This window comes from Tyto alba, unplaced genomic scaffold (assembly GCF_018691265.1).
Source record: "Tyto alba isolate M040663 unplaced genomic scaffold, T.alba_DEE_v4.0 Super-Scaffold_30, whole genome shotgun sequence".
Lineage (NCBI taxonomy): Eukaryota > Metazoa > Chordata > Aves > Strigiformes > Tytonidae > Tyto > Tyto alba.
In genome coordinates this window covers 1,274,377-1,299,555 of record NW_024881305.1, presented here as the reverse complement: position 1 = coordinate 1,299,555, position 25,179 = coordinate 1,274,377, and the positions used below count along the sequence as shown (strand labels likewise).

The 25,179-nt window shown below is 54.0% G+C and overlaps 2 protein-coding genes across 2 annotated transcripts; both read right to left on the bottom strand.

Annotated features, from left to right (window-relative positions):
* Window positions 1–1,138: 1,138 nt before the first annotated feature.
* Window positions 1,139–14,574, bottom strand: TNNT2 (troponin T2, cardiac type). The gene is made up of 18 exons (XM_033001986.2): window positions 14,514–14,574; window positions 10,419–10,466; window positions 9,387–9,397; window positions 9,246–9,263; window positions 8,571–8,600; window positions 7,757–7,813; window positions 7,156–7,188; window positions 6,599–6,634; window positions 6,279–6,300; window positions 5,226–5,286; window positions 4,968–5,084; window positions 4,522–4,599; window positions 4,305–4,415; window positions 3,788–3,897; window positions 3,231–3,321; window positions 2,669–2,709; window positions 1,943–1,948; window positions 1,139–1,318 (listed from the first exon to the last, which is right to left on the bottom strand). The coding sequence occupies exons 2-18, from the start codon at window positions 10,454–10,456 to the stop codon at window positions 1,270–1,272; spliced, it is 909 nt and encodes a 302-aa protein (XP_032857877.1). The 5' UTR covers window positions 10,457–10,466; window positions 14,514–14,574; the 3' UTR covers window positions 1,139–1,269.
* LAD1 (ladinin 1) lies at window positions 13,491–24,978 on the bottom strand. The gene is made up of 10 exons (XM_033001985.2): window positions 24,744–24,978; window positions 21,432–21,572; window positions 19,545–20,052; window positions 18,978–19,121; window positions 18,211–18,260; window positions 17,265–17,337; window positions 16,757–16,888; window positions 16,269–16,358; window positions 15,002–15,079; window positions 13,491–14,633 (listed from the first exon to the last, which is right to left on the bottom strand). Exons 1-10 carry the CDS (start codon window positions 24,779–24,781, stop codon window positions 14,628–14,630), a joined length of 1,260 nt encoding a protein of 419 aa, XP_032857876.2. The 5' UTR covers window positions 24,782–24,978; the 3' UTR covers window positions 13,491–14,627.
* Between the last annotated feature and the right edge of the window lie 201 nt (window positions 24,979–25,179).

Genomic DNA, 25,179 nt, shown 5'->3' with positions numbered 1-25,179 from the left:
CATCCCCCCACACCTCTATTTTGAGGAGGCAGGTGAGAGGGGGCTGGTTGTCTTCCACTTGCTGCCTCACTGAAGCTGAAGCTTCCCAGAGCTTTGTTCCCCAAAATCTGTTGAAGTAGGCAAAATAAGTTGTCATCCAACAGGCAGCACAACCTGCAGGATGCCCCCCACATCACTGGGTCCCCACAGCAAGAGGGGAGACAAAATGTCTTGCCAAGGGACAAGAAACCTTTGAAGATCCACTAACCTGTGCATCCATCCCTTCCCCACTGCTCTGGGAGATGTCTCACGGGTACTGTTTAACAACAACATGAGAGAGCTTGCCCCAGGAAACGGTCATGCAAGCCTAGTGTCTTCTGGCTGACAGTCCAGATCCATGCACAAGGAACACTCGGGATTATGCAGCGGATGTGCCCTCGTGGGCATTGCATGTGGGAGCATGCTGCAGAGATGCCTACAGATAGATGTAAGAGATCTGCCCCCCTGAAAGGACAGATAAATGGTCTCTCCACACTGACTTATCTCAAGTCCTCATTGCATGCTGTTAGAAACATGCAGAGGAGACAAACACAGTTGGCCTGGGCCCTTTAGGAAGAGGTGGAAATAGGAATGAAAATGGCCTGGTAGCAGGATTTGTGACTGATCCAGGGACCAAGAGGCTTGGAAGCAGTACCCCTTTCCATGCTGTCCCACAGGGCCAACTCTGACACAGAGGGGAGCAAAGGGGTCTCTGGTACAGCAAAAACAGGAGCTAAAGTGGCCATAACTAGGATTGCCTCAAACTTCAGCAGGAAAAGCAGGTCAGACCACTGAGGTCTGTTACAAAACCTCCCAAGAACTGCAGGTGTGAGATGCTATGAGGCAAGGGGACATGTTATTCAGGAGATCCTGGATGGTTGCTGCATCCTCTTGCACCCCAGGGAGCGGGTGTGCAACTGCACTTGCCCAGCCGAGCTCTGATGAGACTGTCCTGTGCCTGTTTCCTCTGGGATCACAGCTTCAGGATGGGAGACAACACCCGCACCCCCTCACCGTTCTCTTTATTTACAGACACAACATCAGCTGGGGGTGTAGAGATGAGAAATGGCCCCTCACGAAGCATCTGCCCACCCAGACAGCACTGGGCCTGCAGCAAGGTCTTTGCAAGCTCTGTGCAGTGGGAAGGCAGGTGGGTGTGTGGTGCAGGCTCCGTGACATGGGGAAGCCAGCTGGTTGACCAAAAGGCAAAACACCTCTCCATGGCTGAGCCTCCTTTTCCTTCCGAGTCATCTATTTCCACCGGCCACCCACCATGGTCTTCCCACGGGCAGCCTTTGACCTGGAAGGAAAGCAGAAAAGTACATGCAAAAAGGCATTAGTGACTGTAAAAGGAGGGACAAGGTGGGTGCCATCAGCAGTCCTGCAAAGAGAACTGAGCTGTCTCCAGCTGATGATCAGTGTCCTGTGATGAAGATGGTCTTCAGCGGACCCAGGTAAAACCTTGGGACCTGAGTCTGTCCATGTGTTTTGGGACTCTATGGGAACAAGCTCATGCATTTTACCAGGTGTTTCAAATGACCCCCAATTCCCTTCCCATGTTTCGCCCTCTCAAGGATCCTTCAGAGAAGAATCAATTCAGAGAAGAAGGGATAACAGCTGCAGAGACCTTCTCCCAAGAACCAGAAGCCGTGAAGTTGTTAGCCAGGACCCACCACATGGCTCTCCTTAACCAGCATCAGGGGAACAGATGGGTATGGGTCAGCAGAGAGGAGGAGGAGGCTCGGGTGGACAGTGAAGGTCATTTCTAGCATGTCAGCCTGAGAGTCTCCAGTGCAGCTTTGGCTGGAAGTCCTTGGCATTCCCTCCTCCCTCAGCCCTACTGCGAGCCTGATGTCAGGCCCGGTGTCCATGCAGCACACGTGCAGTGAGAGACACACAGCACTGGGGAAATGCCTGTACTCACCCTTTGCTGCAGTAACGGGCCACGTTGGGGCAGAAGAGAAGAGAGATTTGGTGTAAGCAGGTGGGAGATGTTGCTTGCTACCTGACACATGGGGCAGGCTGAGCACCTCTCGTGTGAGACGGCAGGGTGGGATAGGGATGAGAGAGCAACATGGTGCTCCCAAGGGTAGGGGTTAAACACCCACTTCCACCCTCCTATGAAGGGTCCCCCAGTCCTGTGCAGGGAACATAGACATGGGGACAGGCTCCCCTGACCTTGCGGGGCTGCACAGCTCCCACAGCCTGGGATGATTTCCCCTCCTACACAAGCTGGGATCTCCATCACCTTCCCAGAGATGCTGGGCAGAGCCAGTGGAGGGATGGGGGCAGCTGAAGGCTTGCAGGACCCCGCAGGACGCAAGGCTCCACGTGCAGAGGTGGGGTCTCCCTGGGGTCCATCCCCAGCTGGGTTCTCTGGGGCAGGGGGAAGCTGGTGGAGGTGAGAGGCAATGGGGGACTGACAATGGAAGCGGAGCAGCATGGACTGGGGTCCCTGGGCCAGACCTGCAGGTCCGTGAACACTGGGTGCCAGTGGGACCAGAGGCAGGAGTGGGAAGGACAGGAGGTGAATCTGCGAGGGTGTGGGAGAGCCAGGAGATACAGAGGGAGAGAATTGGGGTCAGGGGAGCAGGCAGCTGGAAGGGCGGGAAGCATTGAGGAAGGGTGCTCAGCTTGCTCAGGGACTTACACTTTCTGGTGGTCACTAACACGGTTTCGGAGGACGTTGATCTGCAAGAGAAACACAGGCAGATGGTGAGGCCTGGCAAGATGTCTCACATTCAGCCAGGGATGAGGGTCGGGGTGAAGATGCATCACTGCTCTCTCTTCCCCAGCAGTTCTTGCGCGGAGTTTAGCATGGGGCTGTGGCGTGCAGCACAGCGGGAAGCCTGTTGTGGTGCAAAGCACACATCCCCAGGAGCTGGGAGGTCACAGGACCACCACACAGCCCCTTTCACCAGCTGCCACCTCCTCCAGCATTTCATAGCTGTGTGCTCAGCCTTGCCAAGGTGGCTGGAAATCACTGGAAGGATTGGTTTGATCTTGGCTCATCTCCAAAAAGGAGACAGACGTGTCTTTGCTTTCAGTGGTGCAGAGCCTCTTGGGTTTTGTCACCCCATGCACAAGGGGGGCTGGCTGATGCAGCCAGCTTTCCTGTGACAGCACCGTCAGTCAGACAACCCACCTCACCTCCCAGATGGGGAGCAGACAGACACACAGAGGGAAAGCTCACAGAGGACCCTGCAGCTCACCTCGTATTTCTGCCGCTTGAACTTTTCCTGCAGGTCAAATTTCTCAGCCTCCAGATCACGGATGGTTTGCCACAGCTCTTTGGCCTTGTCCCTGTGGGAAGAGCCAGCTGGTGTACGTGCAGGAAAGGGAGGTGGCTCACAGGGAGCTCACTGCAGAGGACAGGGTAGTGATGCCACCATCCCACCTGCTCCCCCAGGACGGGTTTCTGCAGGCTCCATGCCCGGACAGGGATGTGTTAACCAGGCAGCGATGCCAGTCCCACGAGAGCCGTGGGTGAGGTGGGGACGTTGAGGACACGCGTGTCCCACGCACGTGAGCGTGGCTCCCTCTCATGGCCAGCACTGGCAGCAGCAGCCTGGCCGCGGTGGCCCAGCAGAGCCACCGAGCCCGGGTCCCCCGTGGCGTGTCACAGCCCGTCTCCCAGCTGTGCCATCACCCTCTTGTCCGGGATGCGTGGCCCAGGCAGCCCACCCCGGCCCAGGATCCTGCCCCAGGAGATGGGACCCAAAGCAGAGCCCCCCCTGTCCTGGACATCCCTCCTGCAGCCCGTGCTCACCTCAGCTTGTCTTCGTTGAGGTGGTCGATGTTCAGGGGCTTCCGCCGTTCACTAAGGATCTTCTTCTTCTTTTCCCGCTCTGTTTGCTTCTTCCCACCTTTTTTCTCTGACTGAGGAAGCCATCAGTCCATTGGAGGGAAGGAAATCTGCCCAGCCTTTGCTCTACCCCTGCCCCCAGTTCTGCCCCCAACACTCTCAGCTTTTGGGACTCCAGAAGCACATGAGTTCCTCAGGGAAATTTTGGCAATAATGGACAAGACACCCTCCCTGCCCCTGTCCCTGTCCCTGAGATGAGACTGGACCCGCCCTGGCCAGCATCTGCAAAGCAGAACTCTCAGCTCACTTTGGCCATCCAACCGCTGCTGTGACCCAACAGCGGTGGCCTGTCATCTTCTACTTGTAGAAACCACAGTCTACAGCACTGAGAACATGCACAGTGCTGTGAGGCCAGGCCATGGTCGAGCGCTTCCCAGGAGCACCAGCGGCTTCATTGCAACCGCCCAGGGTAGGATCACACCTTCTGCATGTAGCCTCCAAAATGCAGCATGTTGGAGAAAGCTTTCTTCTTCCGCGCTTCCTCCTCAGCCTTCTTCCGTGCTTCCTCTTCCTCTTTGCGAGCTCTTTCTTCCTGCCAGGGTCAGAAGTGGGTCAGGAGCGGACAGACAGAGGCCTCACAGCCAGGCTTGTGCTACCCAAGACCAGCCCGAGCCTCCCGTTCCCAGAGCGAGACTCACGGCCATGCGGGCTTGGCGCTCCTTCTCCCTCTCACTGCGAATCCGCTGCTGCTCTGCCCGCTCCGCTCGCCGCTGCTCCTGCAGAAGGAGAAGATGTTGGCTCCGACGCCGCAGGGAATCTGCATCCTCTCTGTCCCTAGGGACACATCCCTGACCCAAAAAAGCCCCGAGAGCCCAAGGGCAGATCTGTTGCTCCCCCGTCTCCCAAGGGAGCACGTGGATCAGTGACCATGGGGGAATGTGCATCTCTGTTAGGCACTACAGCAACTGAGCGGTCAGTCCAGAGGCTTCCCAGGCACTGGGGGACAAAGTTTGGCTCAAATCTCAGGCTCTGTCTTGCGGGGATATGGGATGTCTCAGGTCTTCCTGCAGGGAAAGGGTCACGGCTGTGTGCCCCTAGGGTAGAGGATGGCAACGGCAATGGAGAGGGCAGGCTGCAGACATACAATCCTGTCCTTGAGGGACATAAGCTCCTCTTCCTCCTTCTTCCTGCTCTCAAAGTGGGCTTCGATGAGAGCCTGCAGTTCATTCAGGTCCTTCTCCATGCGCTTGCGGTGGATGTCCTGCACCGGGTAGAAACAGCGACGATGACTACACTCCCACAAGGGAAGCCCCCCCAGGGGCTGCAGAGCTGCTGGGCACAGTGTGGGGGAGCCATGCGAGGGGATCACCTTGCGGGGGTCGACACTGAGTGAACTACTTACATCAAAGTCCAGTCTCTCGCCATCTGGGATTTTGGGAGGCACCAGGTTTGGCATGAAGACCCTGCAATCCAAGGTGAGCAGGAGGATGGTGAGCCTGCAGCAGATACCTGGGACAGGATGGTGCCTTTCATCCCTGCACTGATCTACCCAGCCCTTCTCTCTCAACCTCGCAGTGCCCAGGGGTGCAGCGTGAACACATTTTGAGGACAGGGAAGTGTAATGCTGCTTGCTGGAGGTTGCCAGCTGGACAGCCTCAGAGGAAGACGTCTGGCATTCCCGGGAAGCACTCCAAGGCGCCTGCGTGGCTGGAATAACTCTGCAAGCTGCAGGCAACTTGGCCGTGACCCTTTGCCAGGCACCCTGGGGCTGGCAGCCACCCCACTGCTCACCCAAAAGAGCACAGAGGAACTGTGTGCTCCAATGCGACCTGGCACAGGGAGCTGGAAACCATCCTCTTGTCCTCCGTGGGCTTGAGGGATGGCAGGAGATGCTGAGCAGGGGCACAGAAAGATACAAAGGGATGAAGAGATCGTGGCTGAGGACAGATCTGCCTCCCAGACCACAGCATCCCAGAGGTCCACGAGGACCTGCAGGTTCCTGGCAATGGTTCGTGGTCTCCCTCCTTCAGGCAGGTGCTCCTGTCCTGGGGATGCTGGCACTCATGCAAATGCCTGCCTCATGTCAGCCATGGCCAGGAGCATACTGGAGAAACAAGACCCTAGTTGTGCCGTGGACCATGTACCCCAGGCTGGGGTGCACACAGATTTTTTTTTTTTCCAGCTGCAGGGCTACAGAGCAGCTTGGCCTTCTCCAAGCAGCACACAAAATGCCTTAAGACCTCATTCTCAGGATCCTCTTCATATTTGGTTTATCTACCTGTTTCTCTCCCTTTTTCTTTACATGTCCTAGTCCCTACCCTGCTTCCATGCTTTTGAGACCTCACTGTCCCATGCCCTTTGTGGATCGTGGTGCTAAGCCCATTCACATGGAGCCTCTGACCTGGCACAGCTCCTTGTTCAAACCTTGCACCAGAGAAAATGCACCAACACTTACTTGGGCTTTGGCTTCAATTCACCTGTGGGTCCCCCGGAGCAGGAGAGAAAGACAGTGTTAGTGTCACAGAGGTAATTGCTTTCACAATTTGACCCAAACCCCACAACACTGAGCCAAGCTACTGCTCTCTCCCAGCAGCACAGGCTGCACTGTGGATCATCCTCCAGCAGAGAGGCACACAGTGAGGTGTCCATCTGTGTACCAAAACCCGACACACACGTTGATGCTCCTGGCTGAGCAGAAAGATGTTTGGTACCTCCTTACACAGGTGAAGGGACAGTCCCTCCCACCCCAGAGAGGAACAAGGATAGATACTTCACCTTCCCCAGGCTCCTGGTCTCGGTCCCCCTCTCCACCTGTGGAAAACATAGTGCTTTGGCTCCCAGAGGCCAGCCCTGCTGTGCACCCTACCCACGGACACAGTGGGGTGGTTCAGGCAGGCTGTTCTCTCTGCCCTGTGCTTATCCACCCTGCAAAACCCAGCTCCATCCCTCCAGCATGAACGGGGAGAGAGCAGGTCCCTCATGGACATCCCTCCCTCAGACAGACCAAGAGAGTCCCAGGTCCTCTCCAGGAGGAGCCCAGACGAGCTTAGCAAGAACTCGGGGTGGGAAAGCAGTAGTACTACCCTCTCCTTCCATATTTTGGGTGAATTTCTTACCTAGGCAGCACAAAGCCATCACTCCTGCAGGCCTCCTGCCGCCCCAGCCATGGCAGAGGATGGGGCCAGGGCAGCTCTGCCCCATATACCGCAGATTGTCTCTCCAGCAGCAATTTCATTCAATACTGAAAACCCTGTTACAAGGGCCCAGTGCCTTAGGGGACTGGGATCAGGACTGAAATGGCCAAAACCATCTCTCTTCCACTCCTGCTTTACCTTCTCCTGGTGCTTTCGTTTCATCTTCTTGTTCTGTTTCAAAAGCAATGGGGAGAATATGAGCATCTGTGGGTGAGGGCAGTCACATCCCCCAGCACAGAGGGGTCCCAGCACCCTAACTCAGGGAGCATGGCTACAATCTGAGCCTGCCCCACCAGCCGTGACAGCACGGGGACACAAACAGGCAACCCCATCTGCTCCAAAGAGGTCTCATGACATCCAGTTCTCTTTGGATGGTAGGACACATCAGAGCATGACCCCAGTTCTGGAAATCCCCCCTCTAAGACTACGGGGACCTCTTGGTGGAACAGGCTTAACTCATTTTTGGCATTATTTCAGAGTGCTGGACACAAACTCTTTGATCAGCAACCAGCAGAAAACACCTTTATCCTCATGCTTGCAGGGCCAGGGTACTCAATGGATCAGGAAAAGGCAGCTCGGCTTTGACATCTCCTTTCTGGAAACCACAGATACGGGAGAGAGCTGCCCCTCTGCGCTGCTGGCCCTCTGTGACAGGCCATGCTGGGACATCACAGACCCTGCCCAGCACCCCACCAAAGCAGAGCATGGCTCCAGCCAAGCCCGGGGAGCCACCACATACCTTCTGCCTTGGTTTCTTCGGTCTCCTCATCCCCCTCGTCTACCTCTTCTTCCTGACCTGTGGAATAATGGGCAGGGTGAGTCCAACAGCCGCCGCTCCCGCTGGATCCCTATGGACCCTGGTGTCAGAACAACTGCGGCACGGAGCCAGTCGAGAGAGAGACCTGGGGGAGCCGCAGGAGGAAGAAGCAGTGGCTCAGAAAGCAAAAGGCTTTGCTCTAACCTTTACCCAAGGGCTGCTCTCTGTGCTTGGACAGGGGAAAAAAAAAAAAAAATTAAAGGATTTATAGCCACTTCCTGGTTTGTCTCTCATTCCCTCTCATGCTATCATGCCCTTACACCCCAGGATTTGGGGGCGTGATTTCTATTGCTCTCCTCTAGCCAGCAAAGTACAAGATTGGCTAGCATTAGAAAACATGCCTTCAGCACCTTCATGATCTTATTTGTGACATTGTTGGAGCATTTTTCCACTGGAGGGAGCAGTATCCCCACAAGAATCCTCCACTGGAGTCAGAGCAATGCTGGGGCCCACACGTCCTGGGAAGACTTGTGGTCCCACAGCAAGAGAAAAGGAAAGAAAAGGAAGATAGCAAACCACAAGTGCATTTGGTTGATAGATGTAAGAGAGAAGCCACAGACACAGGAGCAGATACACACAGCACAGCAGGGCAGGAAGGAGGGAGTGCAAGAAGCGAGAGAAGTGGAAGAATGAAAGAAAACCATTTCCCAACCAGGGAGAGGCAAAAGACACACCAACCCACAACATATTCACAGCAGCAGTGGAGAGATGAAATAAAGAAAGGTGCAATAACTACCGTCTTCTTCCTCTATCCATTCTTCCTCTTCTGAGCCAGGAAGGAGGGAAAGGAATAAGTGCAGAGGTTAGTCAGACGCCACAAAGCTGTGGGGTGTAGCTATGGCGTGCATGAGATGAGGACTCCAGCACTTCAGTGGTTTCCTCCTTGTGCCTCTCTCTGCTTTTAACATTCAGAATGTTTTACCATGCAGCAGCCCGGGCTGCCTGTCAGTGCTCTGAAGCAGCAAGAGGCTCAGCAAAACCCAGCTCCCAACTCAGCCCCAAATGCACAGCCCAGCTGTGTCCCAGGGCAGCTGCGTGCACCATGGGGTTTGCTTCTTCATCAGACTGAGGCGGCTGGAGGTTTGTGCTTGAGCATCATTAAAATACATTCAGCTGAGGCTCCAGCTCCCATTGAGTTATTGAGCTCACATCCCTGCCAACATCTAAGTCCAGCATTTCCACCCCTGTTTTGAGTCAAGGATCACTCTGACAAAAGAGATCCTAAGAAAACTCAGGCTGGGTTTGATCCCACTGATGTTTCAGATGGAGAAATCTAGAACATGGTCTCACCTCCCTTTCCTGGTCATGATTTGCTCACTGCAGCCAAGGAGCTTACCACCACAACCCACCCAAGCAAAATACTGAACAGCACTTGTCTCTGGGTCCTTGCAATCACCAGTGAAACACCTACCTTCTTCCACGTACTCCTCTTCACAGAGCACACATACAGATGGGAGAGAGGGAAGGGAAAAAGATGCAGGTTATTGAAGCTGCTCTGATCATTTCTTAGCTTCAGCCTTGGGGCAGGTGCAGATGCTCCATGTCCTCTTACCTTCCTGCTCCCTACAAAGCACAACACAAATTTGCAGAGTTACAGTGATCTGCTGCAACAGGGCATCATGTCCATCAGTGAGACCAAAGGGGAATTTGAAATTTCCTCAAGGCTGGCTCACGTTCTTCCTAGAAAGGGGCAGTGACTGCTGGGCCCGGCTGCTGTGTGGCATGCTGTAAGGTGACAGTGGGGATGGGACAAGACCTTGGTCACCCTGCATTCTGCAGATCACAGGAGCTGAAATGCTCAACTGACACTTCAACAGTGGTCAGAACACAACATAGTTTTGCAGCTTGAGAAGATTGAGTGACCATGGCCTGTAATCCTAGAAATGGGCATCTCACATCCCATCTCTACCCCTAAATCCTTTCCTGACCTTGGGAGAGATGCAATCTGTCCTCAGGTGTATCCAGGGGACGCTGGGCACGGGGGTCAGACTGATTGCTGAGACAGTGCGAGTCTGTTGTGGCGTTTAAATGTAAGAGAAGGATTCAGATCTACATTTTCTGCTGGTGGATGAGAAGTAGGAGCTGTGTTTGGAATGATCCCTAGAACCACATAGCTTGGATATTGAACCCCTTCTCTCCAGTGCACGCCTCATGGTCCAGCAGCCCTCACCAGCAAAATTTGACCTCAAGTTTGGGCCTTGGGGAGCAATGCTCTGGATGTGGCAGCAGGACTCCAGCAGCAGCAGACTGCTGATGTCAGCTTTTCCCAGCTCTATCTCACTAATTTGGACTGCAGCAGTTTTAATGCAGGGACTGTCCCCTGCCATGTATGTGCTGATACAGCTCCTGATGCAAAACTCCCCATTGCTGAGGGTCTTGGCACTACCACAGCAGCGGTGCAGGTGGGCACAGGGTGGGGGAATCCCAAGGCCCTTTCACGCTGGGTGCTGGGGTGATGATGAGAGCTGGTGCCTGCCCCCCACCCAAAAAAAAAAAAAAAAACAACACCCCTAAGCAGTGCTGTGACCCTGCAGGAAGGCAGGAATAAGGAGAAAGAAAGGGTGTTTAAAAGCACACCACTTACTGCTCATATTCTTCAACAACCTCTTCAGAGTCCGACATGCCTGGTTATCTAGCAGAATTGAAGTCAGATTGGAAAAAGCAAGGATTAGGAGCTGAGATAAGGACAAGCACAGCCTGTCCTCCAGCACCCGAGACATGGGCACAGAGATACTGTGTCTCTCTAAAGCACTTGGAGCTTTGAGCTGTCCCCAGCCAGGCTGTGACAGTGTTATCTCAGCAGAGATAAGGCTCCCCCTCCCACCCCCCGTCCCAGGATCACAGCTTGCCCCAAATAGGAGGCAGGAGATTAGGCACTGCCTCATGCAGCACTGATAACTGCTGTCAGAAGCTGTGTCCAGGACACGCAGCTCCCCTCGCCGCAGCCCTCTCAGGGTGCTGTGTTTGCTCAGGGCATGGGAAAATAACCCAATTATAATGTTCATCTTGTTTTGCTTCTTGACTATTCTTAGCTCGGTTGGGATATAGGAACTTGCAGGGATGTCCTGTTATCGCGGATTTACAGTCCTGCACAAGCCACAGCACGAGCCCTTGGTGAGGCCTCCCAGCACAGCCCTCCGAGTGCAGAGCGCGCTCTGGAAAGGTGCAATCTGGACTCAACAGGAGCATTTATCCCCCTGGTCCTGGCTCTGAGGCTGAGGTTGGCTGAAAGGAACAGTTCACAGCCTGGTTTAGCAATATGGCTAATAACTCTGCAGAGACGGCCACCACCATCTTCCCAGCACACTCGTCTCCCTCACAGCCATGGCCAGGAGGACTTTATTCATCTCATCTCATTTCGTGCCCACCCAGTGCTCCTCTGTGAGGTCTGCACAGATCGGCCCCGTGATCCAGCCCAGCCCTGGGCATCCCAGAGCAGGTCTGAGCATCGCCCCAAGCCCCTGCACAGCCTGTCCACCGCTTTGCGTTCGTGCCAGACCTCAGCAAAGCTGAGATGCAGCAGGACAGCAAAAGGCAGCTCTAGAAATAGCTTCCATGTGCTAAACCACCTGTTCCCAGAGCAGCGCAGCTTCACTTCTGCCGGGTGGCTGGGAACAACTGGTCCTGGCTACATCTGTTGAGCATTTATTACCCAGGAAGGGTAGGACAGGCTTCACGATCACTTATTCAAGATGCTGAATCCAGGACTAGAATCCTCAAGCACGGGACAGATGCATTACAGGAGGGGTGCCTCTGCATACCCGTGGCTCCTGAGGGGGTTGTCAAATCTCAATTCTGAGCAGTGACTCAGAAGGTGCTTTTTGGAGACAAATGAAGTCAGAACTCAGCCCCATCTGCCTCGGGTTCACCGCCTGCTTCTGCCATCATTGTTCACTTCCCTCTGATGCATCTGGGGCTTGGCCGCAAGCACACCGGTGCCTCCAGCACCATCCGTCTGATCTTTGTTCCCTGTTGAACATTAATTTCTGGCCCTACTTTTCCCCCAGGCTCAACACGGTCCTGCTACCCTCAGAGTTTGGCCAAATCATTTATGTGGCCTCTGAGCACCCAAGACTTCATCAGGTCCTCTCTTGACACGAGAGCGGTGACTCCCTCCTGGACATGGCAGTGGAAACACTCATTTGTGAAAGCTTATTTCTAAATTTCCTTTCATCTCCTCTCTCTTACATCACTAGATTCTATGACCATTTGCTGAGGAACAACAACAAAACCAGGACTGTTAAGGGGGTGCACAAGAAAAACTAATGTTGCACCAGAAAATGGCTTTAGGAAATACTTATCCATCCTCTGCACAGAAACAGATAAACCTTTCAATTAAAGCTTTGAAATCTTGTTTTGAAAGAATTAAGATAATTCAGTAGACATGTTACAGAGTTAAAGAGGAAACATTCCACATATTGTTGACTGAAAAATAAAAACTCCCATCATTTTCTGTGAATTAAATACTTCAGATATCTCTCCCAGTCCTTATAAACCCCCACTCCATTAGCTCGGGCCTATCTGGTCACACCTCTGGGGCTGAGTTAATCCTTCACAGCTCGCAATCTCTGCTTTCCTCCAGGCTACCCAGACATGGAGCTCTCATTTCCCAGCGTTTGCTCTGGTGTGGGTCACGCCGTTGCTCCCTTCCTGCTTGGCAGGGTCAGACCGTGCGCAGGAGCATCCCGCCTCCAACCCACCCGGGCTGACCCGGCTCTCCCACAGGCATCGCATCCTTTCTGTCCCCTCCAGAGACACAGGGAATAGGGATCTATGAGATTTCCCTGGAACCAGGGCAGCCAAAATCCTTCCCAGCCGCCTTGGCACACATCGGAGTGGTTCAAAAGGCATTGGGCAAGTTGCAAACACAACCCCCTGGAGAGGATCCCGATGCTTTATCCGTGGGAATGCCTCCACAGCAAAAATACATCCCAGTGCAAGCGGCTGGGGAGGATCATTAACCGTGAGCCAAAGCTCTTCTGGGTCTTTAACAACTGCCCTTCCACTGAGCATCCTACGCCATAAGCAGGTACCCTGCCACCCCAACCTTACCTCTGCCGCCGGGCACCGGTGAGATCCCAGGGAGCCGAGGGGAAGCCGGCGGGCGTCTGGGAAGTGCTCTTTGGGGGCAGGAGGCTTTAAGGGGGCTCCAGCACCCACCCCGGGGCGGGCAGCGCCAGGAGGAATGCGCCCGGCGCCCAGCGAGGAATGCACCACTTGTGAGCTGCTATTTTGGCAGCCACGGCCCTGGCCCCCTCCACCGCTCCCCTTTCCCCCCAGGAGCCCATATAAGCCCAAGCTATTGTGTGGCCTCAGAGATTTGCTATTTTAAACCCTCTGAACTGAGATACGCGAGTGCCCAAGGGGCTGACACAAGCCAGCCAGCTGTCACTTTCTAGGGCCAGGGACGCTGATAAGGCAGCGCTGCCGCAAGCGGAGGACAAGACCCCCCATCACAGCCCCCGACCCGGACTCTCTCAGCCGCTGCACCGGGTCCAAGATGCTGTAATGAGAAGGGAAGAGTCTCACGCTGCTTTTACCCACCCCCTCTCCCCACCCAGCACACATTTGTCTCAGGTTTTTGCCTTTTCTCCTCTTGACAGAAGGGAAGCGAACTGTTTCCAGCCCCAGCCCAGAAGCAGGTGAACCGTGAGCATCTTAGAAAGAGCAACTTTTATTAGAAAAAAAAGGCACAGAGAAACAAAGTCCTTTCCACAGCCCAGCAAGCAAGATCAGATCCAGTAGCAGCAGTAGAGTCCCACACTGAATTTGGACACCCACAATGGTTGCTTAAGGCACAGCCCTAGCCCATTGAATGGCTCCAGCACAAGGATTTGAGCACTTTTTTATGTGCTGCCCATGGCACCCTAAAGCTGGCCTCGAGACAGCACCCCACTTCCCTTCTGGGTGGGCTCAGCAGCCTGGGAAGTGCAAGACCAAGGGTTTTCACAGCTACAAGCAAAGGGCTCAGGAAGAAGAGCGAGAGGGAAATGGGGTTTGCAGAAGGAGCCCAGCACAGGGCACTCAGCTCCATGCAACCCCAAAAATAGGGCCATGGCTAGCCCACCCTTCCTGTATCACTAAGTGAAAGGGGTTGCTGCTTGTAGGGGGCAGGGGAGAGTAAAGGAGGGTGGAGAAGGCCAAGTATTTGGCTCTGGCTCGGCTGCGTGCTGGAGGGAAGCACCAGGGCCGTCAGGTCCACCCTTCTTCAGTGAGGCATCTCCGTTACACCAGCCCCCGTGTGACTTTGCAAACACCATGTGCTTTTGGTTGGGTCCCCCCAGCAGTGACAGCCTAGGAGAGGGGGTGACATCTGCCTACCCTACCTCACCCCACACGGGCCAGGCAGCAGGGATGGACATGGTCCATGGACGTGCAGCTGAAACTCCCTTGGCCAGGCAGCTTCTAGCCCCACCAACATGATCCAGCTGCAAAGGAGACATATAGGCTGATCCTCTTTGCAAGCAGCTATGGGGCACAGCCAGAGATTAGGAGCAAAACAAAGACACATTTTGGGGAAATGAGGCAAGAGTCTGCCTTCAGCATTTGCAAGGAGCCTCCAGGCCTGGGCACTCTCAGGCAGGCAGTGAATGAGGACTGGGGGTGCAGGGATAATCCTCCAGTCTTCTTCCTTCCTGTCCCACAAGCAGAAGACCCCAGCAACCTGGGGTGCACCTACACATGGCACAGGAGACTCTCATGGCAGTGGACTGCTGGACGGTTGGGTAGGGCTGGCTTTGATCTTCAGAGCAAAACAGTTTTTCCCAGATCATCTGATATTATTACAATATTATTACGACTGGAAAAGAAAGTGAGAAACAGTGAGACTGGGCCTGAAGCTACAAACCCCCATAGGCAGCTACTTTATCCAGGACCATACTTGTCCCCAACAGGGGATGGGGCAGGCAGATATCCCCTAAATCCCACCACTTGCTAGTTTCCTTCCTCTCCCAGAGCAGACCCCTTCTCACCCTTACAGCTGCCTCCAGCTGGCCCTTGCTGCTGGCTCCCCCAACTCATGGGATCCTGGATGTCCCGCACGACCCCTCCTCCCCCCACAGCCTGGTTCTCCCACATCTGCCCTGTGGGTGATGCACTGGTGAGTAGGTCCCAGCTCTGCCCCTAGTTCAGAGGATGCACCAGTTTCCAAAGTAGCTGCATGTCTACCTTGGTGTCTCCAGGGGTGTCTCCAGGCTGCTTTACCCAGACATCACGGTTTGGCAGGCTGTTTATTTTCCTGATGTCCTGAAAACAGGAGAGTCATAAGTGGCATGAGAAGTTTTTCTCCATGCATCATGTGCAGTGTTGCCTTGGTCTGACTCTAACAAAACCTTGCAGCATACATGCTCCAGGTAAAACCAGCCAGCTTCAAGATCCTGCACCTGGTAAACCCTCAAAACCAAGTGCAGCTCCAGTCCACAGAGACAGATGGCAGCAGGCATTATTATAGGAAAATCTGATAAAGGAGCTGCAAGCTTTACCCAAGAGCGACCCCAGGAGCAAACCTTTTCCTGGCAGACACAGAACCAGCACAGCCTCACAGTGCAGACATGTCTGGGCAGTGCAAATCTCTGCAGCTCAGCACTGGGGGTGCCCAGGCTTGCCTGCCCGGGCTGCGGGGCTGGGCTGGAGCTGCCCCTCCTGGTCCTGTACCCAGGTGGCTGCAGGAGACTCTGCTATGAGCAGTGGCAAAACACCTTATTACTGTAAACAGTGATACCACCCCAGGACTTGCTGAACCTCTCCTTTTCAAGTACAGTAAACTACCCATAGGCCAAAGGGTCTCCTGTCTGTCCCCTCTCGCATCGATGTCCCTCGAGCAGATGCAGTGGCAGAGTGCTGACCTCTGAGTCCCCTTAGCTGGGCACTTTGACCCCACAGCTACAAGGCACCCTACTTTTGGGGGCTGGGGTACGCTCAGGGATGCAGACCGCTCCAGATCCCACATGCAGCAGGAACTCTTGGTGCACACACAGTTCTCCAAGCCCCGCTGGGCCCAGTGCTGAAAGACCAAGCATACGGCTCATCCCCCAGTGACCTCCAGGTCAGAGCTAGTCCTCCAGACACTGGTAATGATGGGCTCATGCTGGGGTGTTCCCTCTCACTGTTGGCAGGGTGAGAACCCTCTGCATAACCTCTGGGACACGCACCCAGCTGGTGCCTTCTCCCTCCTCACCCCACCAAGGGCTGGGAGCAGCTGCCTTGGGTACTTTGGGATCAGGATCACAGCACAGCAACGAGCCCCAACATCTTGCCATGATGGCCCTGAAGCACCCGAACCTCCAACTCTGGCTAAGATCCTCTCAAACCCTTTAATGGGTTCAACCAAGGGTTCAGCAACCCTTCAAGACGCACCACCCCAGGTGCAGGGACGTGTCCCACCAGGCTGCCTGGTCTCAGGGCTCTAGCCCAAGGTGTTGGAACAAGCTGGTACCTTGCTCTTTTCCTCCTTGGCAGGTTCCTGAGTTCGGCTGATCCACAGATTAATGCGAGATGTCACCGATCCTGGGATCTTCAGATTGTCCTGTGGCACAGAGAGGGACAGCAGGGTTACAGCACCAGCTCTCCCACTTCACAAATATAACCCGGGACAGTCCTCAGGGCACAGGGAGACTGAGCAAACCTGCAACAGGCAGAGACCAGCCTACGCCTTGGCCCCATCCCAGCTCCTCAAATACCAGCACATCGGCACAAACCCACACACTGCCAGAGCGCAGTTTGTGTGGCAGCCGGTGCCTGAGCCCAGCCCTGCCCAGCATCACTCAGCCAGCACCAAACTCCCACCAAACTGCACCCAGGCAGCAGCCTGCTGGCCTATGCATTGGTATCCAAGCAGAGGGAGATTTATCTAAAAATCTGGTGCCTGTCCCCAGCGCAGGACCCTGCTGGCAGGTCTTTGCTCGGGCCAGCTCCTGCCCTTACCTTTCTGACAGCCAGTGGTTCAGACTTGCTGGGAGCACTCGCCTCAAAGAAGTTGCGCTTGCTGGCCACCCCCTCTGAGGACAGCAAGAGGCTCTTCTGAACCGCCAGGGACGATTTCACCACCTCCGAGCGCTGGGAGGAGAGAGGGGCGTCAGTGAGGGCCGAGCTGCACCCCAACCAGTAAAAGCAAAGTCCTGCTTCTGGCTCATGTCCTGAGCCCGTTGGGGTCTGCTCCCTCCCTGCTCATCACCAGTTCATGGGATTTCCCCACAGCAGGGCCATGCAGCATCCCCATGACTCTCTCCAAGGGATAACCCTTCCCTGCTCCTAAAACCCCGAGGCCAATCCCTTTTTTTTGACTGAGACCACCTTCTTCAACCCCATTAGCATGGTTGTTTGATGCAGCTCAGTCCCTCTCTCCCTTTCCCACTCAGCTCCAAGCCACCCCCCTCCCTCACCCCACACATCCCTCCCATGCCAGTCCAGCTATGCCAAGGATTTTCAGTACCTGCACGGCTGAGGTGTACTTTTCCAGCTTCTCCCCAATGGTGGTGCTGCTACCTGGGATCCTCAGACTTGCACTGGTGAAGAAGAGGGGAGACAGTTGGACACAGCCCCCTCAGGACCTCCTGGGACTCAGCCCATAGTCCTGGGGGATTCCACTTGGCAGGAGAAGACCCCAGGCACTCCTGTGTCCATCTGCCAAGTGAACTGAGGCAGCTTATTCCCTGCTGGTGACTGAGATCTCTGGGTCTCACCATCTTACTAGGGCCACACTGTACATTGAAAAATAGCTCTGAGCTCCTCAGTTTACCCTGTCTTCACCACTGCCTGGTCTGAATTGCACCTTCACCAATATCAGTATGAGTTTGCCTATGTGGATTGCGTATGATTGCATATGTGCAATCCCAGGTGCCCACAAAGTCCCACACCCTGCCCTGCATTCCGAGGTGGGAGAGGGCACCCTATTGACTCCCTGCATCAAGACCTGAGCCTCTGGTTCCTCAAGAGTTTTGAAGCTACCTGTCCAAACCTTGCCATTGAGATGTGGAGGATGACTTGATCTGGCCACCAAAGCCATATCAGGTTGCTCATGGACCTGTATAATGGGTTTTGGTATCTCCAAGGATGGAAACCTGTTGTGGTGCTGCACCACTCAACACTTAACCACTCCTGTGCAGACACAAGAACCAATGAGAAACTGCATCAACCAAGAGACAACAGGGGCTAGCTGGGGAGATCTTGTACAGATGCAAGCGGTGAGTTGGACATCGTCCTGTTCTCTGCTGAGCATCACTGCCCGGGCAGACAGGAACCCCACGAACCAACGTTCAGCAGACCTGTGCCAGAGCACTCACTAGCTGGTACCAGGTCCCATCACCTCCTCCTCCTCCCTTGGAAAACAAAGGGTGACAATTCATCAAGACTAAAGTAACATGAAGAGATGTGCTGACCTCCTTGTGAGAGGGCTTTGGCTTTCTTCTTTCTGTTTTCTTGAGATCACCTGGAAGACACAAAGAGAGGAGATACTGGAGCCATCTTTGGCTATCAAACTGTCTCAGATTCATCTCCCCTGTTTTCAAGCAAGCTCCATTTTCACCCACACCAGAGTTTATCCAATATCTCAAAGTTCTCCAGACTGAAGACACTTTGTAGTGCTAACAGTTTTATTCCCAATAAAGCACCATGAAAGTCAATGAAGCCTAGCCAGCCAACCCTGAATCACAGCAGGGAGGATCTCAATAGCTCTTGATTTTCCCAGCCTCTCCAAGCACTTATTCCAGAGATCTTTTCGTGGGGGCTAGAATTGAAGATACTCTCAGCGATGTAACAAGGGACAAAAAGGAGGATGGATTTTATTTTTATCCTGTGCTCTCAGAGAAGACTAGAAATGCCAGCGAGTGGATGGTCATTTCTGAATCTTTGGAAAACCTTAGGACAATGAGCTCCCTGTTTTCTCATCACTTGCCACAAGATTCCGTGCCGGCATAAAGCATATGAACATGGGCATGTTCATCATCACAGGCCTTCGGTCAGACATGGAGAAGGAAAATAGAAGAAAGACTGAAGCAGAACTGCAATGCCCAGATCAAGGGTGGACTTTGAACACACTTTTGAAAACAGGCTCTACCAGCAAACCTGGAGACCAAAGCAACCCTTTCTTCCCCACATCCTCCACTGCCTAAATGGGGGTCTTTCTCCCACTTGCTTTATCTCTTACCCGAAAGGAGACAGTTCTTGGGCTGGTTCGTCTGATGGAGCTGCTGTAGGTGATGTGAGTTGGAGAAGTATCTGACTTCTCTGCAGGTTCATCTTGGGTGGGAGGCAGCTGTATTACCTCCTTTGAGGGATTCCTGGATGGTTGCTGAGGAAAAAACAGACATCTGATGCATCCCTGCAGAGTTTTCAGAGAAGGTTGAAATGCAGGGAGCAGAGCAGCCAGGGTGGGAAGCGGTTTGGAGGCAGAAGTCTGAGATCAAAATCCTCCAAACCTTGATTGTCTCACTTGGATGTGCAAAGCCCCAGACACCTCTTCAGTGAAACCATGATGGCAATCAGTAGGGGCTTGCTGGAGAAGATGATCAGAATAATACATGCAAGGGAAGGAGAGGAGCTGGTGGGACCTCGTCCACCACCTCATGGTTTGCAGCTCTCAGCAAAACCTTCCCCAAAAACCTACGGGTCTCATTTCACTCCTGGCACTTTTGGGCTCTCCCTCTCTCTGTTGTCCTCCCAACACCCAGGACCCCACACCCCAAGGGTTGGTGTCTTGTCCATTCCTGCTCACCTGCTGGTCCGGAGACGAGGTCACCACCAAGGCTGTCTTCTCCTCCATGCTGCGGCTTCCCTGTCTGGTCAGGATCTTCACTTCGCGGAGCCGGCAGCCCCCGAGCTCCGGTGATGCCCGTTGCTGCGGCTCCCCCACCTCCTTCCTCTGCTCTCCCCGAGGCGTCCCCACACCTTGTCCCTCTTTGTCCTGGAGCCGTCCCCTCACCACCACCTTCCTCTCTGAGGTCGGCTCTGGGTGCTGGTCTCCTGGTGGGTCCCCTCTGCCCTTGGTCACATCCTGATCCCTCTCTCCAGACTGGATGTTCTCCTGTCCCCTGCGTAGCTGTGTCCCTGACTCCACCCGGCTTGTTCCCACCCCTGGCTCCTGCTGCTCCTTCTCCTGCCTCAACTTTTCAGAGATGGCCATCGGGGACCTTGTCCATTTCCTTTCTTGTGTCTTCAGCACCTCCGAGAGCTTATGGTCTTCCCTGTCCTCCGGAGGCACCAGCTTCACCAGGGATTGCGGTCTAGAGACAGAGACAAAATGGGGAGCAAACTTCAGCACCCCAGAGGGCTGGTTTTTATGTTGCAGGTGAGGTTAACCCAGGTCAAAGGCTCGGGGGGGTGGGGGGTGGCATATAAAGCCCACCAACATCCTGGAGTCATCCTTGCAGACCAGGACTTGCATCCACACTCATCCCCACCACCCCAGCTAGGCTGTCCAAGGACAAGTTTGGATTAAAAGTCCTTTTTTCTTTCCTGTGCCAGAGATAAAGCATTTCTGCAGCCTCATCCCAGCACATCAACATCCACCAAGTCCTGTGCCAAGGAGCTGTGGGCTCGAAGCAGCATGCTGGATCTGCTGCTGGATGAGTTATGTGTCTGTGGCTTTTCACTGGACTAGAAAAAATATCACTCTTTGTAAATTTAAAGTGTTGTTTGTAAGTCAATCTGCAATGGCAGGGTTCAACCACAGTCCCAACACATTCTGTGAAGCAGTCATTTCCCCTCCTTCCCACAGTCAAAGAGGCACCAGGTTTGGGAAGGGGCAATTAGGACATTTGTCCAGGGCCATGCAGACTGTATCTATACAGTCTCCAAGGCTTGGGAAGGAGATGGGATAGTATTTGTTCTCCTGAATTGCAATTACCACATGGCCAGCCTGTACTAGCATCAGAGAAGGGGGACTTGTCCTACCGAGCTTGTTCATATTAGTCATGTCCAGCCCCTATTCAACCCATATCCAGCCCAAGAATCCTAACTCTATCCTGTCTGAAACAGAAACACTTCTAGAACATGAGTCTCACTGTGGGCAAAAACTGTCTTAATATTGAACATTTCTGGGATCAATTTAGAGAGTGGTTATGTTGTGTAAGGGCAGCCTGACCTCAGGGCACCTCCAAATCCCAGCTCCCTGCAGTAAAGGACTTTGGGAGCCCTGGGAAGCCCTTGGGTCACCTCCCCACTTCAGCAAAGGAAACACAACATCACTGCAAGGTTCAGAGGAGGAGGAAGAGGGCCAGCCAGGTTCTGCATGCTCAGCTCACCCGCCTTGCAGAGACGGGTGCCTGTCTGCTCTTACCTGCTCAAGATCCCAGCACCCGTCCAAGCTCAACCTCAGCACCAGCCCCCACCCTGGCACACCAGCGCCCTGTGCCACAGGACATGCTGAAGCCCATGATTAAGCCCACTTAGATACACCCCTCTTCTTGTACTCCTGTGAAGCCCATCCCTCTGCCCAAAGGCCCGCTGGACCCCTGCTCTTCCTACAGTTCAGCCCGCTCTTATCCAGAAGAGAATCCCACCAACTGCAGCAGCTTTGGCACAGGGTTGAGAAAAACAAGGCAGCAAGCTGTCCAGCCACCAGCATCATGAGTAAGCTGGGTGCTAGCAGGACCCCACACACCTGCTGGAAGCTGGACTGGTGTCTTTCACAGGGCTAGGAGGTCCTTCATCTGTTGATGTGGAGGACAGCAGGCTCCGGTGCCTTCGCCGGCGCTCTCTTTGCTGCTCTTCTTCATCCTCAAGGGTCCTCTGCCTGGCCAGGCTGTTTGGGACAAAACATAAGGGCATGGTGAGGCTTCGTCCTGCGTGGGGATCTTGCAGCCCTGATGCCGAACAAGAAAGGAGACTGGAACACCCTTGGGCAAGGGCCAAGGGGCTGATGGAGGTTGCCTTCCCCATCTGCTGCACAGGGCTGGAGGGGAGGGATGCCAAGGTGAGCCAGGTGTCGCAAAGCACTGTTGCTCCACCCACCTGATGCAGGCATTTCCCAACACAATCACTTGACTTTACAACTCCTAATTTCGCCTGTTGGAGGGAACACTCATTTAAAAGGAATTCTTACATTAAGCAAACCTTCCTGGGCAAGGATATTTAGCCTGTAACTCAGCAAGACCAGGACCCTAGAGTCACCACATAGATCTCAACCACATAAACTAGAAGGGTAACCACTAGTGGCAGAAGATTTTATCCCCAACGCAAGTTGTGGCATTGGCATTTTAATTTTTATTGAGCAAAAAAGCCACAGACGTAAAAGCATCAGAGGCTGAGGCAACTGCTAACAAGCTCTGCCTGGAAACAGGGACAGCAAGAGCTCTTCTTACTCCCTAGACAGGGATTGCTATGTGGCTGGGACCGGGAATTGTTTATAATCACAGATTGTACCAAAATGACAAGGTATGTAGCCATCTTTAACGAGTCATCTTTAAAGATTCTATTTTGCACAAGCCAAATGTGTAATTTTTTTTTTTGATAAAATGTCACCCTGAATAACAAGTTGTTTGGGAAACACGAGCTTTCTGTTCCTTTCTCTGTGCAAAACCTGTCCACCCTCTCTGCCAGTGCATGAACTGTGTTGGAAAATATTTTTATTGGCTGGATTGAGCTTTTAACAACAGTGTTCATTTACCTACAGCACCAGTCCTCAATCAACTGCAAACACATGCAGGGGTCCCAGCAGAGCTCCTAGCACCCCCAACAGCCCGACAGGGCAGAGACCTCCCTGCACAGGATCTGTCCCATCGCAGCATCCCAGCTCTGTAGCTGGCACTCCAGTTTCATCCAGATTCAGGGTTTACTTTGAATTTGACTTTTAAGAACATGAAAGTCAGAGCAGGTCCGGGCCTGCGGTATCGCTAACGTCGTTGCGGACACGGTGACTCGCAGCATGGTTTACAAGTTACTGTGTAATGAAAGCTGGGTCATAAATTAAACCACATTACCCCCCGCAACTATTTGCAGCTTCTGTTCTTCCTGGTGAAGGGAGGCAGGGGAGCGCGGAAGGGTCAGCAGAGCAGAACGGAGAGCAAAGGGGGGATGGTCCTGGCTGGGAGCTCAGGGCGATGCCAGGGGGTGTGCTGCCCTTCCCTCCCGCTGCCTCCATCCCCATCGCCCCTTGCACCCCCAAGCAGCCTGAACACCCCCAACGGCACACCCACTGCTGGGGGGCTCCCCGTGGTCCCCAATACCCCGCTTGGCATCGGGAGAGGTGGGGATGGAGAAGGCTGGGAGCTGCCCCAGGGAGCCCGTGAGCATCCCCAGCCGGAGGACGCTTCCCCCGTTCAGCTCCTTGCAGCTGTACTCGCCTCCACGGGCCTGACCTGTAAATATTTGTACACAGCTTAGCTTGCACTGGGAAGGCAGCACAGCTTTATTTGCACCGCACAGTGTGATCTCCCAGTGTGATCACACACACATTCCCACCCGGCAAGGTTAGCACGTGTGTGGGGACGTACACACACAGGTGCCTCTGCTAAGCACTCTTGTCCCTCAAACAGTGACACTGTGGAGCACTAACGCCGGTTTAAACCCATGTGAGAGCCAGTTACTTCTTTGGTTTTGCATGCACAGGGTCCTTCAAAATGAAAATGAGATTTTCCTGCCTTGAATTTGCTTGACTCCTTCAGAGGTAGCACATAACCCGGCATGATCAACATGCAGTTTCTCGTTATTTGTAATTAAGTAATCCACCCATTAGGCTACAGATTTGCTTTGCCAATATTTCCCTCCTCTTTTCAAACAGAGATTAATTTTTCACTGTCTTACTTTTCTTTAACCTCAAAGAGATGAATAAAAAAAGATTGGCAAGTTTTCCCCCGCCTTGTCTTCTCCTGCTCTGTTAATCATTAGTGCTGAGATATCTGACACTTACGCTGTTTCAGTGAATGCTGTCTCATCTAATGAGAGAGGAGAAACTGCCTTCCTGGATTGTGAAACAACCTGGGTGCAGGACCCCACTGGGTTTGTGTTTGGGCAGGTCCTCGGCTCAGAGGCGGTGGATCTGGATGGGACTGGGATGCCCTCTGGATCCATCCCATCCGTGACGGAGGCAGGGTGTGAGCTGGCAGCCTCCGAGCAATGGGGTCTCAATCCCCTTTTCTGGGCTGGCCATGGTAGGTGTCTTACCCAAAGTACTGAGATTTACAATTAAGTGTTGGAGCCATTGCAACACCTTAAACTAAGACTTCTCCTACTTCTTGTGGCAGAGGCTGGCTGTAGTTGAGTGCCCATCATGCCGTCTGTGCAGCTGAGGTTGGCAGTGCTTGCCCCTGGGTCTGCAGGAGATCGGGAACGATCCCCACATCACCCAGACTTCGTGTGAGCCCCTGACACCTTGCAATGCCCAGGAGCCTCACCTGCCCCGGTTCACATCAGAGCCAAAATCACTTTTTAGGAAAGACTGAGCGGAGCGGCGAATGCCGCGGGGCTGTGAGGATCGTTCAGTGACTGCCGATGAATCAGGGCTTGCTCAGCGCCGGATGGGCAAAGGCTGCAACCTCTGCTCAGCAGAGCCAGGACCTGCACCCAGGGGCTGTATGGAGACAGGGCGAGTGCAAAACCCCACAGCTGCCCCGGGACCAAGGCTGGAGGCACAGCCCAGCCAGACGGTACCCCAAAGAAAGACAAACCAGACCAAAAATATACCTAACGTGGGGCAAGGATCCGTTTCCAGAGCCATTTTCCTATGCAGTGCCTAGCTTCCCCAGGCAGCAGAAACAAAAATGCCTCTGATCTTGCCCACCCACAAGAAATTCCAGCAGCGCCAAGCTCTCAACAGGGCTGACACCACCTCAGCAAAAAACACCCCCCACAGCAGCTGCCCCCTCCTCCCACCCTCCCCAGCACACCTCGGCCAAGGCTCCCTGTGCCAGCAGCCCACCCTCCCCCCCTCCCTCCCGCCAGTGGAAAGGGTTAAGCATTAAACCACAGCACCTACCTGGAGAGATGAGACCAGTTCCTTCTGCTAAAAGACATTCCTGCTTTCTGTGGGTTTCAGAGAGCCCCCAAAACTTGTGCAGGCATTAAGGCCGAGGTGCTGTCGGACCCACGGGGATCTGCGCTGCCCAGAGACTCTGCTCCCCGAGGAGGGAGGAACGCCCTGCAAGGTTATTTCCCTGTGCACCTTTACCCTGCCTGCAACCCATTTACCACCATGCTATATCACATGGTTCCTTATCTACCTTGACAGAGGCAAGGCTGTAATTTGTCTACTAGCAGCGCCGTGCAAAAGACGCCCTGCCCAGCAGTGCCACGCAAAAGCAAATCACTCCGTGCTGCCTGCTGTGCCAGGGCTCGAGCAGAGACCCGCGCTCGGGGCTCGATCCATCCAGGTCTCCCAGGGTTTCGGAGACAACTCCCTGCAGAGAACCTGT